This window comes from Falco biarmicus, chromosome 10 (assembly GCF_023638135.1).
Source record: "Falco biarmicus isolate bFalBia1 chromosome 10, bFalBia1.pri, whole genome shotgun sequence".
NCBI lineage: Eukaryota > Metazoa > Chordata > Aves > Falconiformes > Falconidae > Falco > Falco biarmicus.
Window position 1 is genome coordinate 30,031,060 of NC_079297.1, and position 20,841 is coordinate 30,051,900.

The following is a 20,841-nucleotide window of genomic DNA, read 5'->3' on the forward strand; positions in this document are numbered from 1 at the left end:
GGATTGTGGTTTTGAGGCTCCAACTGTTTATAATTCAGTATCACTTTAAGTAAGGTTACCAGCTCATATTGTTGACAAATAATGGTAAGAAAATATACCTGTGGTTTAGTTGTGGTTTTGTGTGTGCTGTATAAATAGAAAGATGCAAACACATAAACTAAAATCTTTCTCTTTTTAGTCCTAAATCTTGTGCGACAAAAAAAAAAAAAAAAAAAAAAAAAAAAAAAAAAAAAAAAAAGGAGGTTGGTAGTGTATATATAGGGTAGTTAATCTAAAAAATTATTGGAAGTGTAGTCTGTGCTTTATTATTATTATTATCATTAATAATAATATCTTCGTTATTATCATTAATATTATTATTATTGTTAAATTAATTAATTAGGACATTGCTATCCCCTCAAGATATTTCAAAGGAAGCAAATACTAGGATATACTAGAACTTGGGCCGGTTTTGGGGTTTTTTTTTTCCTTTTCTGGAAATAAAGTATCCTCTGCTTTCAGATTTGGTAGCTGCCTTCAGCTTGTATGTGGTGCTTCTGAAAAACAGCCACCTTCTTTGTAGGCCCTTGTAACCATTAAGACCCTCTCTACCCCATTGATCTTGCACCTTTGAACTGTTCTGTCTTTTGCCATTTGCTTTACAAGGGACAAAATTCCTTTTGTCATCTCAAGACTGTAAGATTCCCTGGGTCTGAAATGAAGTAGACCCACACACACTCCAAATGCATTGAATCCTGCATATTCCTATTCATTTTGATAGTTTTTTCCTTGAGTGGCAGGAGCCTGGCTTCCCTGGGAAGCCTTTCTTTCTGCTTCTTCCTTCATGATACCTGTGCTCTGTGTAACACATTTGATCACCCCGTTCCACGCAGAACCTCCAGCTCTCTTGGCACAGTTCCCCATCCACTTACCTTGTGCATCCCCTTGCTTCTTTCCTGGGTCGTTGACTGTTCACTGGGTGAGACCCAGCCTATGCAGCTGGATGGCTGAGCTGGCTGGCACCCTTAGCCTGGTGACTCCTGAGGTCACGCTGCGGACCACTCTGCCAAATTCATGTGATTTTCGAGAGCTTTACCCTTCATTCAAATTTGTATTTAGAAGGTAAGGGTGTAGAGGGGAACAGGACTAGGCTGGGTCAGAAAAATGGCATATTTTATAAGAAGAAAACAAATTTAAAGTAGCCAGATTTCTTTTTTTCCTACTGACTCATCCTTTGTGGGTCAGAAATAAAGGCCCTCGGAATGAATGCTGCTGGCAGGGGGTTCCCTGTAATGGCTTCTTGGTGTTGGAAATGGCTCTATTCTTGTTGGAAACAGCTTTATTTTCAGCTCCATAGCATTCTGTAACATCTGGCAGCTTGGCAGGGGGTGATGCTAGTTACATTTCATCATTTTGAACATGCTTCTTGAGAACTAGAATGGGAAGTTATGGGAGTGGTCTCTGTCACAGTTCAGCTAAAAATTCTTACTGAACTCCTACATTGAAAAACAGACCTTTTTTTTTAAGCATAAAACCAGATAAATAGCATACACTTCATCACTTTGATTCCTCCCTGCCCTCAAATTCCCCACTAATGTTGATATGTTGTATTGTTGCTCCATTGTATTCATGTTAGCTGAACAATTTCTAGACATACTAGCAAAAATTCCTGTTCTCTTGTGAGTGCCAGGCTATTGCTGCTGGTTATGCATCTGAAGAGATAATGAGATGTGTAAGGCCAGGATAAAACTATAAACAAGCCCTGCTTCATGTAATCGGATGGTTCTTTTAGAAGAGACATCAAGACTTTCAATAAAATTGTGAGAGTTTGGCAACTCTTTTTCTGAACTATAGTAGTAATCCTTGTCAATGACACCATTGCTTTATATTCCTCAGCAACTGAAGACGAAGCAAGTGAGTTTTCCTTATTTTGTCCATTGCACAGTCAAGAGCCGCTCAAGCTGTTCTGTGAGACCTGTGATACCCTCACGTGCTGCAGCTGCCTTCTGACAGAGCATAAGGAACACAGGTACCACACATGGATTGCTTAATCATAATCCCATCTAAAACTGTAGGTAATTTAGAATTTAAGACTGTTCACCTGCACTTCTGTTAGCTGAACTTGCAGGCTAGTCGAAACTTAAAAGCCATAGCAAACTTAGTTCAGCTGTCTTAGGCCCAAGCAGTGTAACACATGAGTTACCACCCTCACAGAATCAGTCATGGCTCTCAGCAGGGTGTACTCTCCTAATTGTATTGTCTGCCCAGATACTATGTAGGCATGAGTATGCTCAAAGGCACAAGATGAACTCAACATGAGAACTCAATACTTAACATGATTCAAATACTTCTGTTTATCGGAGACGTGGTGACTGTACACGACCAGAGTTACCAACTTAAGCGTGCTGCTTGCTTGTGGAAGTGTGTGAGTAATGTAAGGAGCTGTCTATACGCAGTGACACTTTTTTGTGAGATCGGCCTGCCTATATGAACAACAATGATGTTCAGCTGTCACAGAGAACATTTGTAGTAGGAAAGAAGCAGGGACCATGTCCAGACAGGCTTAAGGTAGCTCATCCCCTACATTTATCAACCGATAAATTGATTACTTATCAACAGAAAAAAACGTGGTGTGAGAATTTCCCCTTCTTTCACAGGTTCAGACATCTTGATGAAGCTTTGCGAAATCAGAGAGTTATCCTGGAAAATGTCGTAACTAAAGTGGAAGAGAAAAAAAATGGGATTCAGGTTTCAGCTAAACAGATTGAAGACAGGTAATGGCTATGCATTTTTTTGTCACAAAGGCGGGTGATCAGTAAAAATGTTATTTTCTCTAGATGTAGGTTAACAGAAGTAAATGCAGATGTTATGTTTTTTTTCTTGGAGGGTAGGAAATCCTAGGAAGGTTAGAAATATCAAGTTCATGTTTAAGTGGTACTGACCAGTCATGGCATTGTAATCCAGGTTTCCATAGTCCTTATAAGACATGTGACAGCTGACTTTAAGAATTCTTTGTACAATCTGTTTCTAAACTATAATTTGAAAAGATTGAAAATAAAAGCTATTTTAAAATATATTGTTTCTTCAAGGAACCTCAAAGCAAGCTGCAATTCCATTCGAGACTAGTATTAAAATGAAAATATTTCATTATATGAACTGGATTTCAGCTACTGATTATATATTTCTTAGCTGTTGGATCTCTCTTCTGCATTTAAAAAAAAAATTCAAACACCTTGAAAGAGTACAAATCTGTTTATACTATTTATACTCTAGTATAAAGTGAATTATTTTTTTTATTTGGCTTCTGTGGTGTTTATGGACAAAGAACTTAAGACTGTTCTTGTCATGATGTTTGAGAGAGTCAATCAGCATTAGCCTGTCACATCCAGAGGGTAGCGGCCAGTGACTCGATGTCCAGATGGAGACTGGTGACAAGTGATGTCTCTCAAGAGTCCGTACTGGGACCAGTACTGTCTAGTATGTTTATCACTGATGTAGACAGTGGGATTGAGTGCACCCTCAGCAGATTTTCAGATGACTCCAAGCTGAGTGGTACAGTTGATAGTGCTTGAGGGATGGGACGCCATTCAGAGGGACCTGGACAAGCTGGAGAAGTGGGCCCATGTGAACCTCATGAGGTTCAACGGGACCAAGTGCAAGGTCCTGCAGCTGGGTTGGGACAACCCCACACAGCAACACAGGCTGGGGGGTGAAGGGGTTGAGAGCAGCCCTGACAAGAAGGGCTTGGGGGTACTGGTGGATGAAAACCTGAACACGAGCTTGCAACACGTGCTTGCAGCCCAGCAAGCCGACCGTATCCTGGGCTGCATCAAACAGTGTGGCCAGCAGGTTGAGGGAGGTGATTCTGCCCCTCTGCTCCACTCTGGTGAGATCCCACCTGGAGTATTGCATCCAGCTCCGGAGTGCTCAGCACAGCAAAAACATGGACCTGCTAGAGTCGGTCCAGAGGAGGGCCACAAAAATGAGTGGTGGAATGCCTCTCCTATGAGACGGGCTGAGAGAGTTGGGGTTATTCAGCCTGGAGGAGAGAAGGCTCTGGGGAGACCTCACTGTGGCCTTTCAGTACTTCAACAGGGCTTCTAAGAAAGTTGGGGACAGACTTTTTAGTAGGGCCTATAGCGACAGGACAAAGGGTAATGGTTTTAAACTGAAAGAGGGTAGATTCAGACTAGACAGAAAGAAGAAATGTTTTACGATGAGGGTAGTGAAACACTGGCACAGGTTGCCCAGAGAGGCTGTAGCTGCCCTAATCCTGGAAACATTCAAGGTCAGGTTGGAGGGGGTGCTGAGCAGCATGATCTGATTGAAGATGTCCCTGCTTATTGCAGGGGAGTTGGACTAGATGACCTTTAAAGGCCTTTCCAACCCAAAACATTCCATGATTCTATGATTCTGTGTTTGAAGAGAAGTTTGGGAGAACTTACAGGAAATGGTACAACTTTCACTGGAGTTCTCTGTCAATAGTTAGATCAGTTTTTGTAACAAATAACTACTAAGCTCTGAATAAATGACATACCAGTTAGCTCATCCAGGAATGTGTATCTCTTACCCATAGGTTGCTTGAAGTAAAACAATTATACAAAAAGGTAGAAAATCAAATAAAAATGGCCAAGATGGTTTTGATGAATGAAATCAATAAACGAACAAGCATTCTTCTTGAACAACTTGAAGTAAGTAAGGCTATTTTCTTTGATACCTTGGGAAATTAAACTAAATTAAATTTAATTCCAGTGCCAATGGTAAAAATATAGACTGTGAGAGTTATTGTCCCTTTGCTTATGTTTTCAAATATTTTCTTTTTTTTTTTTTTTCTGCAGAATTTTATGTGGAATCAATGGTTGACAAAGATTCAGGATGAAGTGGCAAAATGCTTAACATGTTAACCACATCATCTAATGCAGTTACAGGGGATATGTGTGCACCTTTTGAGTAATTAGGAAACAAACAGCTTCTGGTTTTAAAGTTTAATTTGTAGAAGACCACTAGCAGCACATTTAATACCCTGTTTTGAAAATGGTCCTCTGGTCTACTTTCTGTAACAGAGCCTGCAGGTTTGACTCTTCAGTTTTTGGATGTCCAGTTGAAGTATAAGTGATTTTAGTCTGAAATGTGCTGAGCACAAAACCTACTATTTGCTCTGATCAGAATTTCCAGTTCTCAGTTATTGGGTAATTTTAGCAGGCATTGGAAAGACAAGGCACTCACTACTTGTTACCTACCTTTGAACTTACATATTTGACTCAAATATGGCTACTCAGCTAAGCAGCTTTACAAAAAAAGAGAAATGTATGCTCTCATTTCAGTATTATTAAACATAAGGTAAATTCAGTGTTCATATGTTTTGACAACGTTTCAGTGTTTGTCAGAGTTATCTGTAACCACAATTGAACTGTGCATATACTTGAAGTATATGATGAAGTGCATATAGGGGCATCAAGTGAAATCAGGAGGTGCCAGGTTCAAATCAAACAAGGGCAGATAGTGCTTCACATAAATGGTAAATAACTGTGGAAGTCCTTGCTGCAAGATACTGTGCATAGGTTTAAAAGTAATTAGACAAATTCGTAGAAAAATACACTGAGAGTGATAATGTAGCCTCTGTCTTTGTGGTCCCTAAATCGTGAACTGCTGGAAACTGGATCAGAGGAAATGCTGCGTGCTTCCCCTTTTTATATTCTTTCTTGTGTCTCTTCTGTCGTTTATTGTATGAGAGAAGAAAGCAGTCCAGGTACAAATTTGATCCAACTTCTACAGCTTTTTTGGGTTACATTATTCTGTTAAACCAAGGCCAGAATGATGTTGTTGTTTGCTCCTGGAGAAGTCATTGTTCTTCCTGAATTCAGACATATCTGAATAGGTTTGAAAAGATTCTAAATAACAGTGTCCCTGCAAAGAATGCATAGTGTAGTGCCAATGATTGTATGCATTATGTGTGCCTGAAGAATGACAAATGTCTTCTACTGATTCACATTATTAACAGAAAATCACCAGTGAAAAGAAGCAGAAATTGGAGCAACAGCTACAAGGTGTTGTGGTTTTAAGCAGACAAGTAGAACATGTGCAGAACTTCATCAGCTGGGCAGTGTACAGTAAAAACAGCATCCCATTTCTCTTCAGTAAAGAACTGGTAAGAGCAATACTTACTTTTTCAATAAATTGAAATTGTGCAGTAAATGTGAGAACTGTTTTAAGGGTTTTATATTTCTCAAGTAAAATATTTTTCATGATCTTCTAATTTTGAATAAAATCATTGTCCTTTGATTTGCAGATTGTATTTCAGATCCAGCGCTTGTTAGAGACAAACTGTAACACAGACATAGGCCCTCCTCTGAAGATCAGATTTACTTGGGATCCCTCCTACTGGACTAAACAACTGTCCAACTTGGGTAAGAAAAATATATTGTTTTTTATTAGGCAAGTGCCCAAAGCTGGACAAGACAGACAGAGATGATACAGTACTTTCCCTAAAGTGCTCTTTTGTTCTAACTTCCAGTTTTGTACTCTTTTGTACTCTTGTCATGTTCTGAAGAAAAGCTAGTGTGGCTGCACTTTCCTGTTTTTCCCTCCAGTTATATCAATTCACCTATTAAAATACAATGTTATATGTAAATAATACCTCATATACATTACCTAGAAATTAAATACCATCTTTGATGGTCTTAAAATGTCACTATGTAAGAACACAACTACTAGTTCAGTGGAAGAACTGTGCAAAGCTAAACAAATAACTTTTAACTGAAATTACTTAACATGTAGTGTCACTGGCTATCAAACAGCCTTGATTTTTCCCAATGTATTTGAAATTCAGTTCTGTCCCAGCAAGCAGTAGCTCTGTACCACACTGTGACTCTGACAGTCCTGTAAGGTGTTCCCTGCGTGAAATGGAGTGTCTGCAGTGGGCTTTGTGCTATTTCCTGGGCCTTACCCAGGGGCAGCTGGGCTCAGTCATGCCCATGCTCCTCAGATCCTTTAGTATTTTAGTGGCCAAGGGACCTGAGCAGTGCTTGAGATACAATTAACTCACAAAGATGGCTTTAAGACATTGACTGTATAATAATTACAGTGTTACTTATATAATGAATGTGCATACTGTGACTGTTTCCCACCAGCTATAGATTTCCCAACTGCAGTGGGTTTTTACAGTAAATTCAGTTTGGTGGGCCAATCAATGGTCTAAAAGATTGGTTCTCTTCCCATTTTGAGATATTTAAAACTAGATGGGGTAAAACACTATCAAAAGTATTACAAGGAATAATCTCTTGACTAAAAGCATGGGCAAGATCAGTTCATAGGTCAGTTCTATTTCTAGCTTTTATGATTCTCACCTGCATGACATCAATCTCTTTTATTTTTGTCACTTTCATGCTGGAACAGTCTTTTTTACCTGTGCTTATGGGTGAGAAGATATACTCATACTTTAGTGAAAAATGAAAGTAGAAGCCATATCCATCAGTTACAATAAAATAAGTTGAGGTCAATTTTTCAAAGCATTTGCTGATAATTCAGCCACGAGTTCCACTGACATCAGTGGGAGTTTGGTGTGAATTTAAATCACTGAAAAATCTTGAAAAATGTGTCTTGAAGGTATGTTGAAGGACTGTTTGGATAGGATATTTTAATATATTTTATACTTGAAATGAAGACAAGGAAATGGCCATTGCTCACAGTTTTTATTATGTAAATTTGTCAAGATCACAGGAGGGGGTAAATGCTGTTTTTTTCAGGAGGTTTTGCTATGGAAGGTGGACACATTTCTCACTCAGATGTGCTACTCTCTGGAAATGTGCAAGGATTACAGACCTCCTTGTATCATGGGCACCATTCACCAGCATCACAGCTGGAGCCTGTGAATAGCCAGACCCATCAGTTTCCACCTGCAGTTCAGTGTCCTATGTCTGTATGTTGCTCGCACCGCCTCAGTGTAACTCACCCAAACAAAGCTCAGCCTTCTTACCAAGACATAAACCGCCATCAAAATTTTCGACAACCTCCTGAACTGCATCATCAGGACTTTCCTCTGCAGTACAGCATGCAGCAACATGACAAAGAACAAAGAGGGGGGGGGCAGCCTATGAAACTAACACAGTCTGGGCTGGAACAGCAGTCGCGGTCAGAGCCAGAGAATGTATCCAGGAGGATAGGAAAGCACTTACCGTCCCAGCAGCTGCAGCAAACAGCGCCCCTGGGTTATGCTGTTGTATCGCATGAGACTCAGCAAGTTCACACAAGCCATCCACAGCCATTCCACACACAGGCTTCTTTGCAGACATCAACTGTGCAAGTGCAACTTGGTCATCTCCAGAAGATAAAATCTAACCACTTCCAGCAGCAGCAGCTGCCACCAGCATCACCACCATCAGGTCAGAATGAGAACACCCACAAACAAGTCATCCAGCAGAGCCTGGACATAATGCACCACCAATTTGAACTGGAGGAGATGAAAAAGGATCTGGAGCTTCTTCTGCAGGCCCAAGGACAGTCCAGCTTGCAGCTGAACCAAGCCAAGCCACCTCAACACGTGCAACAGACCATAGTTGGTCAAATCAACTACATAGTGAGGCAGCCAGCAACAGTTCAGCAGCAAATCCAAGATGAAGCACAAGTAAGTTCTCTAAAAGTTCTTTGCTACTGTGTTTAGTCAATGTAAGCTCAAAAATGGGAGACACCTTTGAGATTTATATGGTTGGTTGAACTTTCTGTTGTCTATGTTTGTATTCAGCAGAGGCTTCATGCCTCATGCAGATTGAGGCAAAATTTTCTGTAAAGTGCTGCATAAACAACCTGGACCCCAAAGATCTGAATCTCTAAATAGACAAGGTGAGTAGCAGGTGGGAGGATAAAAGCATCATCATTCCTCTTTTGGGAACAGGTAATTGGAGGACTGCAATAGTTTCCATTTCAACTCTTTTTTATAGGACACTTTAAGCCTTGAGTCCTTGAAAAAGATTCCCTTTCGATTCTGAATGATTAGTGAAGAGAGAGTAAAGAACAACTTTTTTCAGTCTGAGAGTTATTTCCCTTCTACTAGTAACTGCTTTTGCTACTGCATCATGTCTTTTAAGATTGTCATCAGTTTTCATGCATGCTGTTCTGTTAGAGTTTTGTCAGCAGGGCTAATTTCTCCTCTTTCCCTCTGTTGGTAAGAATCCTGCTTTTGCAAAAGGTGGTGAGCATCCAAGCTGCAAGGCAGATAAGATGCGCGATAATGTGGCTTTGAAACTCATTCAGAGCAGTGGGGACTACCACAGGAAGGTGGCTGGGACTTCCTGGTGTGTAAATTCTGTGGAGTTCCCACCTTGAATAGCTCTCAGAGTGGCTTACCTGTAGGGGCAAACTGCAGGCTTTTGGAATAGCTGTACAATACAGCAACTTTATTGATTATTTTTATTTTTAAAATTCATTAATGTTTGAGAGAAATCTTTCTCTATTCATTTATCACTCTGCTTAAGGTTACTTTCAACATCTTTGGTGTTTTAGAGTTTTTCCAGTCTTGCCATATTGTGTATGCTGTGAGTGATATGAATTGGTTACCATTTTCTTTGGGATTCTGAAAACACAAATTCTTAATTGTAATTTATAGGTCTGTGAGAGTTCCACTGAACCTGATGCCCAGAAGTCTGTAATTCCTGTTGACAAAAATGGTAGTGCTTCTCTGTCACAGTTGCTAGATGAAGAAGCCAGTGTCAGCAGTCACTCCCCTGAGAGCACATTGCAACAATCAACTTTCCAACCAATGAGAAAGGTATAAAGAACTTTTCTAAAAATATATATTTTAAAGGGAAAACATGATTTCACAATATTGAATATAATATGGCATTGTAATTTGTAATCAGGTTGGAAAAATTAAAATACAGTAAAAGTCAACAAAATGGCTTGTGAATCTTGGAAGACAGTCATAGGCTAACCTAATGTGCATCTTCCAGTGAGATATCTATACACTGTGCTAGCCAGGATCAGCAACTGTTCTATAAGCTGGCAGTGTTTAGATCTGATTGCTAAGCAGGAACTGGTAAGTAAATAGAAGACCTATTTATTCACTTGAGTAAATTCTGTCCAGTCCCTGTCTCTAGTGATTTAACTACGAGGACTTGCTAACTACTGTTGTAGCAGCAGTTAATCTGGAAAAAAAAGTCAGAGATTCTGATGAAATCAGACCCGAGAAACATCCTTCAAAATAGTTGCCCTGGAAATAACAACACTATTTATTACTGAAACTGTGGCATCTGAAAAGGACATAATTTTGTTATACTCCTTCTCTTTGTCCGTATATAAGCAGAAAAATCATAGATTTCTGTATTTCTAGAATATTTCAGCACATAATAGAGCCACACTTTGATCCTTTCACCTACTAGGAGGCCCTAAATATTGAAGAAACAGCATAAACAAAACCAGGAGGGTTCATCTTTATCGGTAGGTCCTTGCTAGCTCTAGATACCACCTGTGCGTCTGAGGCAGAGAAGCTGCCTTTTAGCTCTCTGTACAGTTTGTGTAAAACACTCCAAATAGCACTTCATATTCAGGTTGCTCAAATCTGTTTGGTACTTCTGTGCGTGGCTCATGTTGTGTACCATGTAGAAGTCTTTTGTGGATATTTTTTCTTGGAATTTGTGTGTGGAATATTGTGGAATTACTTGTGTTTCCTTACTAGCCCCCAGAAGGAAGTTATTTTATCTTTCTTTAGTATGTAGCTTTGTTGACCTGACATGTATGATGCAATACCCGTTCAAAGAGTTGTTGGAGATCCTTTGGGGAATTGCAGAGACATGGAAAGTTTATGATTACTGAGTGTCTGGAAGCAGCATGCAAATCAGATTTGGAAGCCACAAAGAAATCTGCAATTGCAAACTTATTCCTGTAGATGTGATGGAATTTCTGGATCAGGCTGATGGTATCACAACATTCCGAGATGATGTTCTTAGGCTCTGAACTTTCACATGTGGAAGCAGATCTCCCTTAACCTCTGATGACAGAGCACAGGACTGAGGAAAGCTGTGCAAATTTTCTAGGATAGGGCTACCTTTACTTTAGGATGTGACTGTAAAAATTGAAGGTGTGTATTTAAGTCGTGAGCACAACCATGAACCTGAGCACATGCTTTTCTTATAATGGAGACACAACCTCAAAGTTATTTGTGAAAATGAATGGTGATGCTATACCAATTAGTTTTCAGAGGCTTTTTCTACATGCATGTTGAAGAAGTTGTCCTTTGTTTTCTGGACCTGTAAAGGAAAGTTATGGCCAACAGTTTGAACAAGAAAATTCAGAAAGAGGGAAGAAAATGGAAGCAGATGTACAAGAGAGACACTACTGTAGTCTGATGGGGAAAGGAAGAGAAAAAAAAGGAAGAGGGGCTGATTTGTTGCTATAGAAGTTGAGAAGGCAGCAAGAGGAGGATACCCCTAGGAAAAAAAGTGAATTTTTTTTAATGGTGCTGAGAAGTGTATGCTCCTGTGCAGAAAGCACAGGTGTGTCTGTTTTTTTACTAGTTTCCTGGTACCTCTGCAAGAAATGAGGACATTCAACAGCTACAGTACTCCAGCTTTGCTTGTATTTATCTCTTGTAATGAGCTGTTTGGGATGAAGCCATAATGTACTGACAGCTTTAGCAATGGCTAATTAGAAATGATGATGGGAAACAGCACAGTAAGGAAATCCTTGAAATATATTCTTCATGAGTGCTGTTTAAAGATGTCTGACTGCTTTTGCTGACAAGTAGATTAGATCTAGATTTAGACGGGAGTTCCGTTCCTATTTAAGAACAAGGGGATGTGTCTATTCATTCTCATCTCTTTTCACCCGATTAAATATTTTCACGCTCATCTCCAGATTAAAAATTGTTTGTCCATTTACTTTCATATGGCCTGTATTCAGAACATTTAATCCCTTTCATGTTCTTGGAGGACATGGAAAAAGTGAACATGAAGTCTAAAATACTGCACTTGAAAAGTAGGGTAGAGAAAATGACTAGAGAAAACTTGTGCTACCTGGAGAAGAACTGTATTTTGCCTTTTGGAGAATAATTGGTAGAGGAGTTCTGGGCCTTGTGTTGCAGTTCTGCTGAACTCTGACAGCCCTCCTTGTGCTCCGCATTCCTACTGGAGTAGGTAATTCTCTGGCTGCTGAGATTCTTTCATTAAAGAGAAAGCAGTGTGAACCAGGATGTAGCAAAACCCAGAATTAACTGTTTAGTGATATGTTTGCCAAGATCTGTCAAAAAATAAAAGCTTCCATTAGCCCGGTGGTTTCCTTTCTTTTGGAGGGGGGCAAGGCTTGATTGCTCATGTAATTAAACATCTGTGCATTAATTTTGAAACATGTTTAAGGTATGCATTTGATACTATTGATTGATAACTAGATGAATTATCTGCATACAGGATCATATTTATGTGTGAAGCATAAATACATACATATGTGTGAAGCAATATAGAGCAGATGCTTTGGGATCACAACATTACTCATAAATGGGGAAACCTCAAGTACATTACTCAGATCATCCCAGACAAGTGCTTGTGCAGCTGTTACACCACAGTGTGAGGCGCTCATGTGCCACGTGAGCGCCTTTGAGTTGAAAGAATGCCTGTTCAAGTTATGCTGATGAGTATTGTTCTCTGTCCCTCACATTTAAAGTTGGTTATTGATAAGCAGAAGTAGAGGAACAGGGATGAAACACTTCATGCACTTCTAAAATGTCCTTGTATGTTATATTTCACCATCTATCAGTACAAAAATTAAATCTGGCTTCACTGGGCAGACAGAATTTTGGCTTTTCAGTCATATCAAGTAGGGTTTTCTATCTGGTGTTGATCAGAAGCATTGACATCAAGGCTACTGCTGGCTTAAAGTTCAGAGTAATTCCTGTCTGTGCCCACCTGTTCTCTGTGCATGTGTCTAGTATAGTCTCTAAACATGTAACTTCAGTTATGTGTGAGCTTGTTTTAATTTGTTCCACTGTTTTTGGAACATTAATGGTGATATTTTGTCAGCCTTTCTGTCTTCCTATGTATTCCTCTAACTATTCTTTCTCTGTGAGTTGTGTTTTTTTGTGCAGAATAGATGTTTCTATACTTAGACTATTGATTTTTTATATAAGTCAAGTATTACATTTAGCATAACTTTGGGCTTGATTAGCACCTTTTAAGAATGCAACACTAGAAATTGAAGTTTTCTGTCTACGTGCAAAATGGATATAATTTTCTCTTCCCTGTCAGTATACTTCACTCATGTAGCTGGGACCTGCTTTGCATTGTGGAGTTGTTCCATCTCCATGCCTGTCAAATGCCCAGCCTCTCCAGTAAGAATGGCAGCAAGTCAGAGGACAAATCTCAGAATAACTTCTGTGATAGCTGCACTTTTGTTCTGGGGAATCGTGCCAAGCTCTAGCAATCAGATTTTATACAAGCTATTGAAGTGCTAAGTTGCAGTGTGAAGGAATGAGTGCTCAATTAGATTAACAATTTTGTGGAAAGGGTTACCAACCTTCTGCAGTGATACGGTCCTCCTGTTGCTTTTACACCGTATAATATGGAGTTATTAATTTGCACACAGGACTGGAGAGGTCATCTGTTCTGGAGCAGAGGCAAGGATAATAAGGCATTTTTGGCCTAATTGTGTTTTCGGGAGTAGTAAAGGCCATAGAAACCCTGTTTTCCTTACATGTACCTAATTGTCATTTGTGGCTGTGATGAGCAAGAGGTCTAAAGGCTGTACCTAGCATTTGAAGAAATGTCATAATTACTGTACATCTATAGCACAAATTTGTAATTTGAGTCTCAGGCACTGCTGCAACAGACACTGGTGGTGTTGCAGGGCCAGCTGGACCCCTCTTGTCCTCAGACTCTGTAAGTGCACGCATTTCTCTAGTTAGAAGCACGGCCTTTACATCTGGGAGGGATGATTCCTTGTCTTGTCCAGCCGTTGGGTTGGGTCCTGGGCAGTGGAACACTCTGACCATCCCCACTCATCCTAAAAACCTAACTGAATTGGGCACACACGGTTCTGCCTTCTGGGACACTGATCAGTTGTGAGTAGATTAGACAGCATTTGTCAAAGTCAGGTTTGGTTATGTTCCTTAGCAACTTCTGAGGGTTTCTCCTCCTAAGCTATTATTTCACCTTCTGCTTAAAATAAATATCGAATATGTCATGCACTGTATTAGTAAATTATTAGTAAACAGCTGTATCTAGTAATTTAGAGCTGTAGCAAATAGTAGATGGTTAGGAAAGGATATAAGAAACAGACAAATATAAACTAATCCTTTGATGATATGCTATCCCAGCTTCTAAAAACCTGCCCTTTAGGGACCTCCTGAACTGACAGTTGTACCCAGACAATTGTGTTTTGCAGCAATATGTGGACCCCTCGTCTCTGAATTTGTCTAACCTATTTTTTGAGTGCATTTTAATACTATTAGTCTCCTCAGCATTCTGCAGCAACTGAGTTTTGCACTGCATGAGAAGTTCCTCTCTTTGCTTACTTTGTCTGTTGCCTGATAATTCAGTAGGAGGCCTTCTAGTTCTTGTGTTAGGAAAATTAGTGAATACCCACTCTCTATTCACCACCTTCATAATATCTGTATTTTATATGTTTATATTGAATTTCCTCTCAAACGTTTCTTTTTGAAGCTGAAAAGCGATTGGTGCTCTCTCTAGTGTCTTTTTTTCATGGAAGCAATTCTATACCTTGGTCCTTGGTATCTTTTGTAGTTTTCCCTATATTTTGTGGTTTTGATAAATCCTTGTTGAGACAGGGTGACCAGAAATAGTAGTCAAGGTGTAAGCATATGGAAATGTTTTACAGTGCTTCTAACACTGATTTTTGCGCTGTTCTTTTTGGTTCACAATAAGTCCCAGCTTCTTAGTTTAAGAGCTCTGTTTGTCTCAAGCACCGTAAATTACCTGACGTGGGCAAATCCTGGAAAATATCCCATGCCATTCAAGGAGCACTCTGAGAGGCTTCTGTTTTATTCCAGTTATACATGCAATGGAGGCATTTCATGCAAGAATAACATAGTGATGGCTCATGGTGGGACCTCTCAGCCCCTCCTGGGACTTCATGTGTGTGAACTTTGAGGTTCTGACACAGCAATGCTGCTGTTCCTACAGGAATATCAGAGAGTTATTCAGTCAGAATATATCAGACAGTTATCTCAGTCTGCTTTAGGTGGCATTCCTGGGTATTTTGCCCCTACACATTTGTCCTAAGCTTTATTAATGACAACTCTTCTGTCTCCATGGCAAGTGCTTAACTAATGATTTGTTTGCCTGTTTTTTTAACGCATGTGAAATTTCTGGGAGAGGGGTTGAGGGCAACAGCTTTTTTGTTAGTGGTTTTGTTAGTGGTTTTGTTAGTATTGCACTGAGCATGTTATGATTACTTAGTGACTGAAAGTAATAATAATTTAATACCTGTCCCTAGGACTTCGAATCTGAGCTTGGAACTGAGGTGGGCTTATTGCTTTTTTTTTCTTCTAATTACTATTAATTTTAGGGGGATTAGAGGTGAAGGAAATAATGGCAACAGCCTGGAATTCAGGGTCCTGCAAATTTCTAAAGTATCAGGGTATTTTTTGACTTTAAGGAATTGAGCTGCTTACAGCACAAATGCGTTCATGCTTAATACAATTAGGTACATTTCCCAGAATGTTAATTTAACAAAACCTTTTCCTTTGACCTGGAAAAAAGGATAAATAAAACATGATGCTGCTTGCTCCACACAATCTCTTCCTCCTTCCTCCTTTCGGCTCCAGTTTACTCAGACAAATTGTTAAGGGAAGGTTTGGATTCTTTTTCTCATAAAAATGGAAAGGAAATCCTTTGGATTCTAATCTGAAATTGGGAAAAACGAATAGGAAACATGTGTAGACTGTGTTATCAGTGCAGCTGTGTGCGGTGAGTTAAGCAACTGGATTGGAGTAGTACATTTGTTTAACCTCCTAGCATAATGAGCTGCCAGGGGGATTGCTCCACTTAATAGCAGCCGTTCATTACTCTGCAACCATTTGCAGCGTGTTATTTCTCTTATAGCAAAGAACTAGGTTCCTAGTTTTAGCTTTCTTTATCTGTGACACTTAATGTCAATAGCCTTGAGACTTTGCCAAAACAATCCTAACAAATCCTAATCCCAGTGTTTCAAGGTAAGTATTTGCTTCTCAGAATTCTTCTGTATTAGTGCTGCATGTTTACACTGGACCTTTTTAAATGCAACAGTGATCAAAGAAATATTTGAACTGAACAATATGTTTATTTTTTGTTCTCTGAAGGCACTTTGCATGTTCTTTCTTCTTAGCTTTCACTACCATAGCTATGAAATTTGTGGTAGAAGGCATTTTGGGGTGGTGATGCTGCTGCCATTATATTATAAGGATCATCAGACCAAAATTAATTATGAGACAATGAGAATACCATTTATAATGACACAGCTGTAGTTCGATGTGCCAGGCTGTACATTAAAATGTCAAAAGTTTCAAAATTAACCTACAGCTGAAGCCACCCTCTACCCAAGAGCATAATTAATGCTTGTTGTTGTTCAAAGGGTGCAATGTAAAAGCAATAGAGCTTTTATAAAACAGAGATCAATTCTTTAAAGGCATCCCATTTGCAAAAACTAGCTGAACTGTCAAGGGAAAAGAGAAATTTTTGCTAATGGCAAAAGAAATGATTATTTTAGGGAGTGAATTAATAGGCTATTAATGAGCCTTGTTCCCAGTGCATTGTTCACTTCACACTTGACAGCAGCTCCATGGATCAGAATGGAATGTCTGTTCTTAACTGTGAGTTTTAATATTTTGCACTGAAAGATCATAATGTTGCTTCATCATTAAAATAACCACAAAATTAACTTTTGCCCCAAGGGAAAGACAGATGGCAGTTTGATGGCCTCATTATTCTTTTTTCTTTTTAACAAGAGTAAGGTTTTATATAGGCTTATATAATCTAAAAAGATCTCTGAAGAAACTGATGTTAGCTAGAAGAGCAAAGCAGATATAGCCATATAATGCAGTTGAATTTCACCTTTTAAAAAATTTTAGTTTTAACAAAGTCTTATGTATGTGTCTACTTTTTTTCTGCAGTAGGAGTCGTCCCAAGGACTACTCCCGGTAAGTAAACTTGTCTCACTGAAGCCAGGAGTAATCCTGCCATTGTCTTAGTAGGGCTAACATTTTGCCTGCCGTGTGTACAGTTACACACAGACGGGTCTTCACAGGGTCAGGTCTAAATATGTAATAGATGATGGCACGCTGTCATAGTAGAAGTAAAGGAAGGTGTATGTAATGGTTAGAAGTGGATAACCACAAGTTCTCCAGTTTACTTGCTGTGCAGCTTTGGGTGGTGTGCTACTACTATGTGTGTGCCTCAGCATGCTCCATTTCCAGTGGAGCACAGCGTTAGGTAGTTCCTATTGAATCAGGCAGGAATTTGTGGATGCTTCGTGCTTTTGAGAATTTGGCTAAATAAATATTTAAAAACCTCACAGGAACTTAATTAATGCTCACAATGGACTTTGAAGTAAGGGGGAAAGTCAAGGCTGATTACAGTCCCTCTGTTCAGTTCAAGCACAGATTCTGCTTATTTGTTTTATTTTCTGTAAGTGATATGAGACCAATTCACATATTTTGTCATCTGAAAAATGCTTGTGATAAAAAGAGTGATGGAATGAAAAGGCAAATGTGTACTTGATAGGCCACATTTGTCACTGCATGTGCAGGAACTTGTCACAAGCAAGTTGTGACAGCAAATGAACATTTTTAATCTTTGTGAACTTCTTTAGGATATGTGGCCATTGAGGCTGGATTCCTTTCTGACCTCCATATATTCCTTTGGTTTGAAACCTGAGTATTCTTAGGAATGCTCTGTCAGACAGAGTATACGGAAAATTGTGCCTCCACCAATGCATTTCCTCATTTGCTGTTCTCTAGTTTTTGGCTCAATTTTAAGGTAGGAAGAATATGTTTGACTGATTCCAGCTGATTCCAAGAAGCTATTATAGCTCAGACAGCTTGGATTCAGGGACATCCATTTGCCTCAAGAGGAGGAAAAGGGACAATACCCTGGCTGCAGAGACCCAGCACTCTCTGGGGTGCCTTCTACATGAAAGGACTCTTCAAACAGGCTTACTAGAGCATTGTGTGGTAAAATGGCACAACCCTTCCCTAGCACTGCAGAAGAGCTGCCATTTTTCTGTCTCAAATGCAGGCTATTTTGTCTCATTTGATATAAGTGGTCACTGTCCATGCAAAGCTCCTACTGTACTATCTATTGCGAATTAAAAAATGGAAATGAAATTACTTCCTTAGGTGGAAATTATTGTCTGTGGGCAGAGTGTTCTCTTAGCACATAGGTGATACACATGGCAAGCAGAGGAATTCAAGACTGATTTCTCTGGCATTATGTAGGATTTATACAGGCACAACTGGAGCTCAATCTAGGCTACTGTCTTTACCACTATTAGATTAAGATGGACAAAGTATCAAAATCCAAAATAGAGTGACAGTTGAGAAAAATACTAATTAAACCTAGAAAATGGGTCCTGTCTCAGATTCACTTCTGTCACAGGTCCCTAGCATAAAAATAAGTACAACAATGAAATAAAACTCTAATTACCAATTCAGATGCAATCAACACATTTCTTTTGTCTTGGTTTATATTACAATGAGTGCTACTTATTATATTATAGTCAGATGTAAAGGATTTATTCAGTCAATTATTAAGGTGAAACACCAGTGAACTATGATAAAATAAATGGAAAATTAAATAATCAAATGACACAGATCTGCATACTTTTAAGACTGTTTATATTTGCTTCGTATGGATGCTAGAAGATCCTAATTTCACTACAGTGACACATTCCTGGATGTAAGGCAGCTTAAAGAAGTCACCTACGTGGGTGGATTTGCTTTGTTTTGTGTAACAGTATTTCTATGGTTTGACAGTGACAAATCATGGCTCAGTGGAAAATGCATGTTGCTAAAACAATTTCAGAGACTTCAGTAAGTATTCCCTTTCTTTGGGAACTAGACATGTACTTCCTTTCCTGATGTACATGTAGGATGCTTCTGGATTTACACTGTGATATTTAAAGGGCAAATGACTTAGGTTTTAATGTGACAGACTCACTAACTAGCATAAAGTTTTCAGCATCATTAACAGTAACAATATTTCTATCTACCTATGTCAGATTTAAAACTTATTTCTTCGAAATCTTCTTTCTGAATAAAGTGTTCTGATGATTTTTGAATAAAATGGTAAAATTTCTGATCTGAATCTTAGTTCTTCTGGAATAACGTAACAGAAGCTAGTAGGGTTTATATCAAAGCTTGATTTAGTACAATGTTCTACGTAATTAGATTTCCCATTCATTGTAGGAGTTAAAAATCAGAATCCCTTGGACTGATCAAAGGAAGAAATATTTTGTAGATCATGGAAAATTAATGTAGGTATCTCCTTTTCCAGTTTTCAGTTTGAATGGTGGAAAATCTAAAGCTCTTGGAAATAGTGTAAGATTACAACTGATATTTTCAAGCCTATATGACACAACTGTTGATTATGTACAGCTGAAACAGAGTATTTAATCCATTATAGAAAGAATAGTAGTATTTTGCTGCTGAAAAGTTAACATCCTGCTGTTTGTTTTTTTTCTTCTTTTTGCTTTTCCCAGGGTTTGGCATCCTTAAGCATTGTGGGCTTTTCAAACGGTTTAGAAATGGAATTACCTGCAACAAGGTTATCTAGCACAGCTGATCCACAAATGCAAGGTGCAGCTGCTGTAACACTTGTCCCATCCCCAAACACCCTTTGTGACTGTGATACTTCAGCAGAGTCGGTGCCCAGTTACAACTTGGCATTGGGCAGAGCTCCAAGCGACCTGAGCCCTGGGGCTGCTGCTGGTCTTGCACCAGGTGATGCACTCCAGGGCAGCACTAAGTGCAAGGTAGGAATCACTCAAACTCCTCTACTGAAAGGGAGCCCACTTTCATTGATAGCGCGTGTTATTGTTAGTCAGTCAAAGGCAGCTACTTCTATAAACAAAGTTTTCCTTATCTGGTGTTTGAAGACTGATTACAGATTATTTCATTAAGATGGAAAAAAGAAAACTAATAATGAAATTTGATTATTTTTCCCCCCCCCCCGAAGCTGGAAAATGAAGACTTCAATACTGTAGATCATCCTCTAGAAAACAGCTTGGCTACAGCTGGGCAAGATGTAGTTAATGAACTAACTCTTTCTATGCAAAAAGTCCTGGAAGAACCTATTAATCTTTCGATCAAAAAGTCTCAACATTGCACTTCTGAAATGCTCAGCAACAATTCGTTCCTGCCCATGAATGCCAGAATGAGTCAACTTAGAAGCAAAGAAGGTAACAGGCTTTTCATTATTTCTTTTAGGTTTCTGGTTTTTCTTTCCTTCTTAGCACTGTGCATTGCAAGCACGCAAAGCAGTGTGTTTCTTAATGTACTTACATATCAATGTGCGTCTCAGCAAGCTTCAAATATTATCAGAGTACTTAATCCAATGGAGAAGTGTGTTTGTTCTCATTTGTGGAGGAAAAACATGGAAATTATATGCCTTGAATTTGTAACATCCTTTATCTATGAACCAGAAAAGAGCATGTCTGTGTGAAGTACCTGGAGTATCAGTTCTCTTAGAAGCACTCCTGTTAATGAGACCTGCAGTTATGACTATTGAAAAGCTGGTTTGAAGAGTCCAAATTAAATTTAAAAAAAAAAATAATCCAAAATGTGATGTGCTTTCTGCTAAGTCCTTCACATTAGTAAGCATAGCAAATTTTTGTTAGGTTAATATATTGCACAGTATGTTATTTTGCTTGGCTCTGTCTACAGTGGAA

The 20,841-nt window shown here is 39.1% G+C and overlaps 1 protein-coding gene across 7 annotated transcripts in view; it reads left to right on the forward strand.

The window, feature by feature from the left end:
• TRIM66 (tripartite motif containing 66) overlaps positions 1–20,841 on the forward strand; it is a 51,779-nt gene that overhangs the window by 17,567 nt on the left and 13,371 nt on the right. For 6 of the 7 annotated variants that reach the window (XM_056354538.1, XM_056354541.1, XM_056354540.1 and 3 more), the window contains 9 exons: positions 1,876–2,008; positions 2,637–2,753; positions 4,556–4,670; positions 5,981–6,127; positions 6,269–6,386; positions 7,725–8,602; positions 9,581–9,742; positions 19,654–19,926; positions 20,130–20,352. In XM_056354538.1, coding sequence (XP_056210513.1) covers positions 1,876–2,008; positions 2,637–2,753; positions 4,556–4,670; positions 5,981–6,127; positions 6,269–6,386; positions 7,725–8,602; positions 9,581–9,742; positions 19,654–19,926; positions 20,130–20,352 — 2,166 coding nt within the window. The remainder of the gene's footprint in view (positions 1–1,875; positions 2,009–2,636; positions 2,754–4,555; positions 4,671–5,980; positions 6,128–6,268; positions 6,387–7,724; positions 8,603–9,580; positions 9,743–19,653; positions 19,927–20,129; positions 20,353–20,841) is intronic. The other variant, XM_056354542.1, reaches the window with a different exon arrangement.